General features: G+C 37.9%; 1 protein-coding gene across 3 annotated transcripts in view; it reads left to right on the plus strand.

Annotated features, from left to right (window-relative positions):
* DACH1 (dachshund family transcription factor 1) overlaps window positions 1–12,479 on the plus strand; it is a 457,196-nt gene that overhangs the window by 194,427 nt on the left and 250,290 nt on the right. For all 3 annotated transcript variants that reach the window (XM_075061553.1, XM_032794125.2, XM_032794126.2), the window contains exon 2: window positions 2,236–2,351. In XM_075061553.1, coding sequence (XP_074917654.1) covers window positions 2,236–2,351 — 116 coding nt within the window. The remainder of the gene's footprint in view (window positions 1–2,235; window positions 2,352–12,479) is intronic.

Here is a 12,479-nt window from a genome sequence, read left to right on the forward strand (position 1 = left end):
GTTACTTTGCGGCAACCCGCACTGTATGGCACATTTCAAATTTAAGTGCTGCATATGGAAGGAATCATAAGAGCACAGCACTGTTTCCCCTGTGTGCCTAGCCCCAAGGTCTGGGTAGCTCACACCAAGTTATAAGGCTCTTACTTCCCCTGAGTCACTTGTATAGGCCTCGCAGCCTATGGCACAATCAAGCCTGCTGACTTCACTGAGGCTACTTTTGTCAGTAAGCACTACCTCCTGAAAATGAGTGTTTGCAGGTGTAATCCCTTACATTTTAATGAGCCTTAAGAGCTCTGTTAACACTCCCTACATAATATGCTGTATCATGGTCTGGTAAAGCAACACATAGGCTATGGCTTGTATGTTGATGTCAGACTCCTGGAATACCCAGGCTCACCGCTGGGAATTGAGAGGAGAGTGTCGCCACTGGTATTTAAATGGAGTCATTAAAGTTTGCTAACACCGTGGGCTTTTTTTGTGGTGAATATTTTAGACACACTCCGTTGAAATCAGATTGTTTTTGTGTGTGATTTTTATCAGTTTCAGGCGTTTTCATGGTATGTCTATTTTATTATCACTCATATAGAATGTTCCAAAGAAAGTGAGGATTTTTGATTTGCTGATGTGATGTCTCAGTGTGATATCACTGTAAAACAATCTGATTCTCATGTGGATCTTTTTTCAGTTAGAGTAAGAAATAAGGATTTTTGTTTATCTTTTAAAAAAAAAAAAGAAAAAAATCCCTGGTTTATAATATTAATAATGACCTCAATTCAGGACAATAACTTAGGAATTAATGACCAGTTAAGGTTAATGCCCCAAGGCCGTGAGTCATTAAACTCCAAGGAAATATCCTGAACTTTGCTTGTCATTAGTTTATTAGAAATGGGTTGTAGAAGTTTAAAAAAAAAATGGGTGTTTCCAAACCCAGGGATGATCTGATGGTCACAGGAGAAGTGTGTGTTTTATTATGTGTTTCCTGCTGCAGTCCCAGAATAGATAAAAATCCCAGCACAGACAATGGGATTTTGGCCTATGCTAGGACTGCAGGGGCTGAGCAGCTCACCATTTTCTCTCCCCCCCATTCAGAAATAAATGAGACACCCTTATATTGGGCATAGTCTATAATAAGACTGCAATGTAAAAAATAAAAATAGATTGCCTTTTTCTGTAAAATCGTCGCTAAATAACCCCCAAGTAGGTAGCTACAGGAACATACAAGAACATAATGGTTTGGTCTGTACATGGGAATATGTGCACTTTGGTGAAGCATGTGTTGCATATCTATTCATATGTGGAGAAGCAGTAAATAATTTCATTGTAGTCCATGTCTAATTTGTAGGCTACTTATACACCTCTGGAGGTGGAAAGTCGTTTACGTGAGCAAAGGACAAGGAATGCGTAAACCTGAAGCCCTTTATTTATTCACACTGGGCATATGAATGCTGCTATGATGATAGTTGCTCAACAGTGTCCTACAAATAATTCTGAGCCCTTTCTGATGTAGTACATTTAAAGTAAGGTGACTTAGTGTGATTTTCACTTTAAATAGAATAAGGGTTAAATGATAACTTGACTTATCTTTTAAATGACAAAAAATAAAGAAATTGCAAGACCTTTTCACACATTAGATATGTATTGTCATTTATCATCTAGATATCAGGCTAGCAGTGCGAAGTAATAAAACATATCATCGAAAAATGTGCTATAGGTCTGAATCACTCTTTCATTCCACCTCCCAGCTAACTGTAGTATTAAATCAAACAAGCAGAACATTTCCTTAGGCAGCCATTGCCTTTTAATTTCCTGAAGAACCTTAAAATATCATTCATTACAAGTACTACACATATTTGGTTTTTAAAAGTCTCATAAATCAATAGCAAGCTGACTGTAATAATTATTACAAGTTAGTGCATAATTTTCGTGCTGAAGGCTGCATGCAGAACTTTAGCATATGCAAACGAGGCAATTCAAACTGTGTATAGATATTAATATGAAGAAGCAGGTAACGAGGTGCAGGCTATGAATTATGCATCAAGAGCGGCTGATCTTCAATGAGGAAAATGAATTCAGCATGTAATCTAATTAGTGATGGAAGTCTATTACATCTAACTGCAAAAGCAACCGTCCTTGAAACAAATTTATTTACAGTCCATGTTACCACTTGAAACAACTTTGAAATGATGTGTAAGACAACAGCTTAATTGTAAAAAAAAAAATGTTTGTTTGTTTCAGTTCTAGACCTGGAAGGCCTCCTAAGAGGACTCAAAGTGTCACCTCCCCAGAGAATTCTCATATCATGCCACACTCTGTCCCAGGTCTAATGTCTCCTGGAATCATCCCGCCAACAGGTAGGACTGTTAGTAATGCATTAACACTTGAAATCTTATGGCTGGTTGATTTAAGTCCATTTGTTTAATAATCACAAACAATAAAAAAGGAAAAATATACAGAACCAGCACTGTAATATCACATAACTTATGCTGCAGTATGGAGTATCTTATTGTCATGTCAGTGTATTGTCTACTAGAAATGTTAGCAGCACAACTTTTTACAATACAAACTTTTGAGTAGACAGTAGCCCTTTATAGTATTTTCTTTTTTTTTCTTATCAAAAAAATTGTCCTTTGAATTATAGTATTTCTTACCTTATTGTTTTTATCCTCCACTTGGCAAACAATGATTCCCTCAGTCCTTGTGTTTTGAACAGATCAGTGATCCTTGTGACTGCTCTTTTTCGCCTCTTTATCTGACTGTTTGTACAATAGTTGATATCAACAGTAATGTGCCTGCTCCAGAGAACTGAGTTTATTAGTTTGAGTAACTACTTGTTGCCGAAACATCCCTTATGATTTCTCACACTCAAATCATGCCCATGTTATGTTTCAATGGGAAGAATGTCTGCCTTCCTTTTGATTATAGTAATGGCCACTTAGGCAACGCTTTGTCACTTAATTAAAATGCCATCATCTTTTTTAAGGTGAAAAAATAAACACTGTGGGTCAGATTCTGCTGCCTTATGGAGGTAGGATGTTACTAGGATAGTCCCATTGAAATAAACAGGAGAGGCCTACTACTGTACATAGAAGACCAAATCCATGTAGATGGAAGATCCTTATGGAAGAGCTGCTATGGAACTCTTGGCCCTCAGCCTCATTCCATCTCCTTACTTTTCAGGCTGGCAGGAGCCCCTTTATCCTCTGCAAGGCTGATCTGAATCCCCCCAGGTACCCACTTACTTCCTCATCTTCATCTTTAGCACTGACTTTCTCTTCAGCAAGAGACACATTGCTATAGACAGATCTAAGAGGAGAGGGCAGTGGAGAATAAGGGATCTTCGCAGTCTTGAAGAGAATAAGGGATCTTCGCAAGGATAAAGATTAGGAGAGAGGGAGGGAGAGAGAGAAGGGAGACAGATGGTAGGAGGACATTTGGGGAGAAGACAAGAAAGGGTGAGGGCAAGATTGGTAGCCATTGGTAGCAAGGATGTAATGAGCAAGGCAGGCGTATGTTGGGTAGGCAGGACTGACAACATCTTGTGGGATACGGGAAAGTACTCTTGTGGGGCAGGGCTAGGGAGAAATGGAAAATCAGGTTTAGAGAAGGGGAAGGCATAGTAAGAGAGAGGAAAACTGGTGAAGAGGAAGTATGGTGGATTCACAGAGAGAACAGAGTAGGAGGAAATTCTAGCATGAGGAAGAAAAGAGAAGGTGGTAGTACCCTTCAGGGAAAGAAAATGATTTTTGAGAGGGAACAATCAGAAGGGATAGAGAGAGAGAGAAATTTGTCAGGGATGGAGTGAGAGAGAAAGAAGAACATCAAGGAAAAGCAATCAGGAGAAATATTTGTTCAAATTAGGTGGTATGAAAGAAGTTGGAGAAAAATACACAGAGGGAAAAATGGAGAGGAGGGTGATAAGAGAAATAAAAAATCAGGCAACATGATCCTTTTTTATTTACTTTTATTGAAGGTTTTCTGGGTGATAGATAAGAGCAAATCTCTGTTGCTGGTGTCACCATTTCTGGATTTTGTGGCTTCATCATTTCAAGCAACAATTTATGAATTAACTGTAATAATAAGAATTATTTATATAGTCCCCAGTTCCTCGCTTGCTCCCTTCCAAAAGTATTCAGGATAACAAATTAATCATAAATATAATATAATAAAATATAGAATACCAGCTCCTTAAAATACCAACATATAAAATCAAATGAGGGGTCCAGAGTAATAAAAAAAATGGAAATGGTTTGGAAGGGAATGCAATAAGTATAGAGAGAACAGTGGTGATTCATAGGACATCTTTAGGGAGGATGGGAGCACTCTAGGTTGCTTCATAAACATGGAGTGAGATGGTGAGATCCTTAAACAGTAGGTGGAATATGAGGATAAATATTGGCAGGTCTTGAATATAGACTGAGGCAGCCAAGATAAGAACTAGCACTACCAAGTGAAAGTCAATCCACCATTTTAAAGACAGCTAACATAAATAAAGCAGGGCGGTCTTAAAATATGATCACAATAGCTCAAATGAGCGAGCAGTTGCACTGCTATATTCTGAATCAACTGCAAGTGACAGAGCAGCCCCAGGGAGAGGTCTGCCCAGAGGGAATACAGTAATTGTAATTAACGCTGTTAGTGCTGATAATGAAAATGCACCATTTTACATGCACTGAGAACTCATATTGTGAATTTTTTCTCACACATTTCTTGGTTAGGATGTTTAAAGGTTTCTAAAAATAAACAAAACAAAACAAAATCAAGCCACTCTTGGAGTGCTGAATAGCTAGGGTCTCTTCCTTTAGCTGATTCTCCACCTTCCTTAAGTTCTCTTTCATAATGTATATACCCAGTGTTAGGCCTTGTATCTATCCATTTGCTGCTCTCTGTACTGAAATTCTCTACACGTAATTTTATTTTGAATGTCTGGATGGAATTTGCTTCCTTGTCTTCTGCTCTCTTCCCTATTGCAGCAGTTCTCAAACTGTGGTCTATGGCCCATTGATGTTAATTCCCCTTGTTTCCACTTAACAAATCACAGTCACATTACAGGAAGAAAAGGTAATGCATTTTTAGCTAAAATTATTTATCCATATAAAAAATTGGTGTTGTTGCCACAGGAATGTAAGACAGTCCTGGATAGAAGTGGCAGGGGTTTTGCACAATTTCATTTTGGAGGGGAGTTGGGTTATGAGACAATCTTTCTGTTAAGATGTAGTTCATATTGCAAAAAAGTTTAAGAACCCAGCCCTTTTGGCTTCTACTTGACTGATAAGATATTTGAATGTTGATATTTGGAGGGGAAACCTTATTGGGTACGTCAGCTTTGCTTGATGGTTACTGCAAAGGGAGCAGGTGTGACTGTTCTGATCTGAAAGACAGAGTTGTCATGGCCAGTTGTCACTTATCCATAGGATTGGTGTTACATCCCAGGCTTTGGAACAGTCTCTTGGAGGACCCTTTTCTATGTGCCAGATCCCACGGGGTCTCACTCTTTCTTCAGGAAAGGCCACTTGGCCTCATTGCCTTCTGAGACTGAACTCATTGGTCTTCAGCACTCCTGCCTTATACCATAAAGTCTGTTTGGCAAGTCCAACTGAGATGGACTCCTGGCAGAGACCTCTACACTCTTTAAGGTTTAGTGTACCTCACCCAGTATTTTCAGTGACACAGGCAGAGTTTTCAAAATAGTAGGGTCTATTAGTCAAGTGGAACACTGCCTAGGAAATCCTTAAGGTAGCATAGAGAAAAGAAGGTTAAAGCAAAGACCATTCTGGTTCGCCCAGAACTCCAGCCAGACTTTAGTAAAACTCCATTTTCAGGTTCTGTCTGTCTCCCAGTCTCACCTCCTTAGTCAGTTCCCAGGTGAGAGAGAGTCCCCAGCTTCCTCCAGAACCCAATGCTTATCCTCTACCTCACACCTTTCCAGTCCTTTGTTCTTGTGCTGGGGTCTTTGCTCAACTTCCCTGCTGAGAGTTGGGGAAATCCATCCCCCTCTGGTTGCTAGGTGTCAATATCTTGGTGATTGGGTTTTTCATTGTCTTCTCAGATTTTCCATTGATATGGGGTCAGCCTCGGCCAGTCCTTTTTAGTGACCCCTTCAGGTTCAGATAACTAGGCCACACATACACCTATGTCTCTTAGCCTGCCCTGAGCACAAACTTAGTCCTTTTTCTCCACTGGGTAGCCATGCAAAATATAGTGGAAACTGAGGCTCACATTAGATTCATAAAAGTATTACAGAAAATTCCCACTTTGTCAAGGCATTCCAATTCACAATCCCAGATTGGGATCTAGAACTAGGAGTCATGCATCTGTTGTTTGGAAACCTGTTCTTTCTTCACTGACCCAATTCCTTGCAATTTGTTAGGGAAAAAATACTTCTTTATCTGAGGACCAGCAGTTTGATACTCCCTTGCATAAGGAGAAAATTGGTCACTCTATTTTTGCAGAAGTTCTACTGGCAAAAGTCATGTCTGCTTTGGAGCCAGCTGCTTGTGTGATGCCAAGAGAGCTTTGAAATAAGTTAGGGACACAATAAATATTTATTAAATTTTAAAAGTAGAGAGTAAGCAAAGATCTAAGCAAGGCAACAGGCTGTTTAAGGGCAGTGCGTAGTTATTTAATGTAAGTACATGCCAGTCTATTAAGGGATAGCATGTTGAAAAAAAATCACTTGAGGGCTTATAGTAGAGTTATGGGCTAATACAGCTAACACACAAGGAGACATGGTAAGCTGAACTTGCTTTGCCTCAAATTTCATAAGTAGGTATGTTGCTGTGATACATCATGCATGTTTACCTCTGTCATCTTGCATTATACTATATAGTGTGAGGCAATGCCAACTTTGTTGGACTTATGGCTTCATTCCAATGATAAGCTTAGCTAAGGATTTTTTGTTAAATATAGTTTTCAGAACTCCCTCCATTTCCTCCCTCCACTTCCATTATTATTTTTTCACCAGGACTTGTTATTTTCAGTCAGTGATGTTTTGGTATGCTTAGATAATATGAACATTACAGAAGACAGAAAATATACAATATGATCACTGCACATTTTCATTTGCATTTTGTAAAATGTTTGGGTAAATGTTTTATTTTTAATCTCAAATGATCATTTTTGTTTAATGTAATGCCCCAAACCATTGTCCACTTCTATTTATTAAAATAAAGTGTATGGGGGATGTCTCTTCCTTTTTAACTCCTTCCTTCCACCAATTATGGGAACAAGAAACAGGTACATTGCTCACCTGCAAATGGTTTTAGGTATCTAATGCACTTCAGGGAATTTGGCATTTGGAATTCTTTTCCCCCTAGAAAGACCTCTATATTCACTATTCTGAGAGCTTGAGTAGTTTTTACCATCTATTCTTGGGAAGTGTTTAAAGATACTGGTGCACATCTTGCTCAGAAAGACATAGCATCTAATAGTAAGCCTAGAAATGATGACAGTTATTATTGGTACAATTATTCATGAAAAATTGAGGATGATAGAACTACTAAACACAGCTTGATTGGGTTTGTTTCAAAATCATTCTTTTTATATGGTTCATTTTTGATGCATTTCTGTTTATTGGATTTGTTTTATTTGTCTGTGAATCTTCCTGGGTGCTGTGGTTAGTGAAACCTTTAAAATAAATAAATCAGTCTTTCACCCTCTCATAGTTCTGTTGGACCACCCTCATTTCTGATCTGAAACATCCATACATTTGCAGCTGTTGTCCTTTCCTGAACATAATATGCCAATTTGTGGATAATGTCCAGTGGCATCTGGACTGATATGTTAATATGAAGGTACAACCTATAAAGTAGTTTAGCTTCTAAAAATGTCCTTCAGTTCATGGTAATGACAACTCTTATTCTTCACAAGAGGGTAGCTGTCTATAATAATGAACTTTGCAGTAGATTAGCTATGGTGAACTTTTTTGAATACTTAATAGTACTTTTCTTCTCCATTTCCTCTTTGTTTTCCCCGTTCTGTTTCCTCTTCATTACTATGACTCTGTCACTGGGAGACATCCATACTTACTGCCTTACCAATGGCCTTGTTTCCCATGACACTGAATGCATCATGTCATGGGTGTGTTGACTGTCTTTGTCCATAGCCCCCTCTACCAAAGAATAATGGGAGAGAAGGTGAAGAAAGGGTGGGTTCATAGTGAGAACAGAGTGAGAGAGAGTTTGGGTTCTAACAAGAAGAAGAAGAAAAGAGGAGGTTCTGGAACCCTTTAGAAAAGAGAAATTATTTTGAGGAGGAAATGATCAGAAGGGGCAGCCACCTGCTATCAAAAGTGGTCAAATGTGTAATCCGCTTCTACTTCCTGGCCCTTCTTCTTCCCTGTGGTATGAGGCATGTTGTAGTGGAAATGATTGTGTGCCATTGTTTGACCATTTTATTGTCACACTATATAATTAGAACTTCTGTTATTGATATAAAACTCTACAAATGTTACCATAAAACAAACAAACAAACATAAAAATAGGCAGTCTATTTTTACTTACAAAAAAATTGGTGGGACACCAGCAGGGTTAGCCCATATTAAATATGCAGCTGAAAGTCCTCTCAATTGTATGCCACTTTGTATTTAATACAGTGCTGGTATCACAAGTACCCCATATGTTCTATATTAAAAAAAGTTGACCAAGGAACTTTCTCATCAAGTTTCCCTTCAAATAGTTTTTTCCCATCTGTGAATTAATGTGTTTAATACTGCCTGAAGCTCATTTATAATAGCCTAACCAGCCTTCTTCTAGAGTCGTCTTCCATATGCCTTTTTCACACTTCCACTACTTCTGGAATGTGTCTTTTCTTTGTGTGGTAAACTCTTATTATCTCCTTACAATCTTCCATTGAAACACACTGATTGGAGGACTTATCAATGTTGACCCCCCACTTGAGTTGTTAAAATTAATTAAACACTAACCACAGTATTAAAAAAAAAAAGTGTGTCTCCAGCTCATAGTTGACTGGTGTGTTTGGGTTTAATTGATGTTTATTTCCTTTTTTTCTGATAATAAGCCTCCTGATGGAGGGATTGTGTTCTGTTGTTTGCTTTTACACAGTGCTGAGCTCATTGATGGTGCTCAGTGCACACTCTCAGCAAACAAGAAAAGGAGCAGGACAAGGAACTGTGGGAACTGGTGAGGTAAAACTGGGGGACTGGGAAGCTGGTGAGGCAGGCTTAAGCTAGCAGTACTTCATGGACTATTCCCAGATCATGATAGTCATTCTCTCAGTTGTAAACAGCACTATATTCCACATTTTTCAGCGCTTGGGATAAACAACTTATTGAAGCTGAATCCAGGCCTGACTGTGGTGATGAGGGTGAGAAGAGAAAAGGACTTTGAAGAGATGCCTCCTCAAAAACAGATTGCTCTCAAATTATTTGCAGTGTTTTTGTAGCTGTGTTGGTCCCAGGATATGAAATAGAGAAGGCGGTACAATAAAAGATATTACCTCACCCATCTCTACTCTATAATTGTTTGCTCAGTTTTAAAGCTTGGTGTCTTTTTGGACACCTCACTTCTGTTGGACGTCCACTGAAATCAATGAAGCTATGAAGCAGAGTATTTATTATTTTGATTTTTAAAATCATATGTGGCACAGAGTATAAGCACCTAGATAGATGAAACATATGACTCTTGCAATCTTAGGTCATAAGACAAGAGTAATAGAAATTTCTTGTTGCTATGCAAGAGGAGAGAAGTGGTCAGGAAAGATCAAATTCTTTAATAGGTGATCTTCATGAACCTGTATAATTTTTAATAATGAAAAAGATCACCATTTTCCCTGCCCCTATCTCCCCAGTCATACTTCTGGTCCCTTTTCTCCTGTCTTCATACCACTCTGTATTCTGCTTCCCATTGATTATGTGATGCTGAATATCAGCTGGTATTGAGTCACAGAGCTGACCATGGAAGATAGAATGATTAGGAGGGAAGGCGCTGGATCTGAAGATAAGGAAGATAGTAGGATGAAAAAATAATCAACTGGTTTTCAGAATTAAAAAAAAAAAGTTCAATTTTAAAAGTCAAACTTAGTGAACATATTTTGCAATCAACCAACTCAAAACTCTGTGTTTCACATAAAGCATTCCACTAGACTAGCAGTTCTCAAACTGTGGGTTGGGACCGCAAAGTGGGTCATAACCCTGTTTAATGGGGTCACCAGGGCTGGCATTAGACTTGCTGGGACCTGGGGCTGGGTCTGAAGCTGAAGCCCTGAGCCCCACCGTCCAAAGTCAAAGCGTTTCAGCCCTAGGTGGCAGGGTTCAGGGTACAGGTTACAGATTTTTATAGGTGCTGAAACTAGGGGTGCATGGCAACTATACAAATTGTTCCAGAACGCCTGCATATTTTTCAGTCCTGTCCTCTTTTGTAATCATGTCTCATGTTATGTTTATTTATGATGGGTCCTAACTTTCTGGTTTTTTTTCTTGTGTTTTTTATTGTCTGTAACTACAATATACGGTGTAATATAAACTCTCCATTATTCCATTTCCCCAGAAAACTGAAAAGCAATTGCTGTCACTTTTCATATTGTCAATTAAGTATTTTTTTAATCAATACTTTTAAACAGCAGAGTATTGTAGGCACAGAAACCATTTGGTAAAGCTCCCTAATTGAATCTTCTACTTGGCCCACTGAGCAACATCTTTAATTTGAAATGTGTGATACTGAAGCAGTGATACTTCAAGTGCTCCTCTTACCTCTCTTAGTGACTGCACTTTTCTCTTGTTTATAGAGATAAAATGCAGATGTAGAGTGCTTTCAGAAATCAGAAATATATGGCATATTTATAGAGAGAGAAAAATACTACTTTTCAGTTACACGGCTTCTTTCATCCCATAATTTCAAAGCACTTTACACACTTCATTTTGTTACATTAACTGAATCACAGTTTTTGTCTTATTTCTTCAGTAAATTTGTTTTATGAGGGATGAACTTTCCTCTGGTTATTACTTATGCCCCATCTGATGCCAAAATCCTTCGTTTCCAGTGTAAAGACATTATAATGGACTTGCAATGCACTCTGCTATTTAAGTTACTTCCTGTCTTACTTTGTTATTTTCCTTTTTTTCTCTTTTACTGATCTTTGAATGATAACCTGGCACTATAAGGGTGATCTCTCCCTTATTACTACTTCTTACTTTGGGCCTGAGTCAGTAAAAATGTATTCCAACTTCCACTGTCTTTTCAAAGCCTGCTGAACTCTGTAACATCATTTCCACCACTTTTCCCTGGTTTTGGAAGTTTTACTTCCGGACTATGGAGGCCAACTATGGAGTTAACAAAGTACAGCTGTTGGTATGGTGTTGCAGTGTTTTTCTTAAAATAGCAGCTTGGTGTTCAAAGCCAGTTAAACGAATCATGGAATAATTTCATGTTAATATCTTCATGTTTAAATTATATTTTCTTGGCATCTAAACAAACTTTATCAGTTCTACCTAATAAAGTGTCATTATTATTGTTGTTATTATTATTATTACTATTATTATCATCCCACCCAAAAGCACACTAGTTATGTTATAGAGGACATAAAAAGACACAGTCTCTTACAACGTAAAGACCCGATCTTGCAAATGCTTATTAAAGGATTTAACTTTGTGCAAGTGATCAGTTGAGTTGAATTGGAGTACTGTGTGCAAAAAGGTAATCTTGAGACTAAATTTGTGCAGGACCAGGACCTATTATTTCCAGCTAATACAATGTGTGAGTGTGAGAATTGCCAACATGGGAATGGAGTAAGGAAGGATGAAGGTTACTGTAATATGATTTGCCAGTTACTCAGTTTAGGCATGTACAGCTTTTAGAAATAAAGAAGATACTGATGGTAGACAGTAAGTAACATTGTCAAATTTCTTTCTAAAATAGGTACTTATTAACACAGTATTAGGCTATTGGTAATTTCATGAGTCTTAATCTGAAAGTGCTTTCAGTTGATTACTACTGTATATTGAGCTATTTACCTGTTGGAAATAAGATATTGTAAATTTAAGCAACGATGCCTATTTTTGGAGTGATAAACTATAAACTAATTCAATAAACCGAATCAGATTATGCAAACATTTTTGCACTTCATTAAGGAAATAGTCACCATAATTAATGTGAGAGGTTTTATCATGGTCACTTGTTGATGTATGGCTAGGAAGATACAGTAGACTAAACTCTGTAAATATATTATTTCATAGCTTTTTACATTTTAATTATGGTTTTAATACAGGCCACCTGTCCTGAACTGAAAAGATTGTCATGCTTTTGTCATCTTATTGTCCTGTTGAATGGCTAGTTTGTTCTACTTCATCACAATGAGGAGTTTTGACAATTAGTTGAAAAGCAATGCTTTCACTGTTCATCAGTTTGTAAGTCTCACTGAGACCATGATTTTGTCAGACTAGATGCGGATACAATAAAATTTTGCTAATCCACACATTTCATAAATCCCCACTAAAATTTAAATGCAAAATGGTCCTGGCCCAGTTC

This window comes from Chelonoidis abingdonii, chromosome 1 (assembly GCF_003597395.2).
Source record: "Chelonoidis abingdonii isolate Lonesome George chromosome 1, CheloAbing_2.0, whole genome shotgun sequence".
NCBI lineage: Eukaryota > Metazoa > Chordata > Testudines > Testudinidae > Chelonoidis > Chelonoidis abingdonii.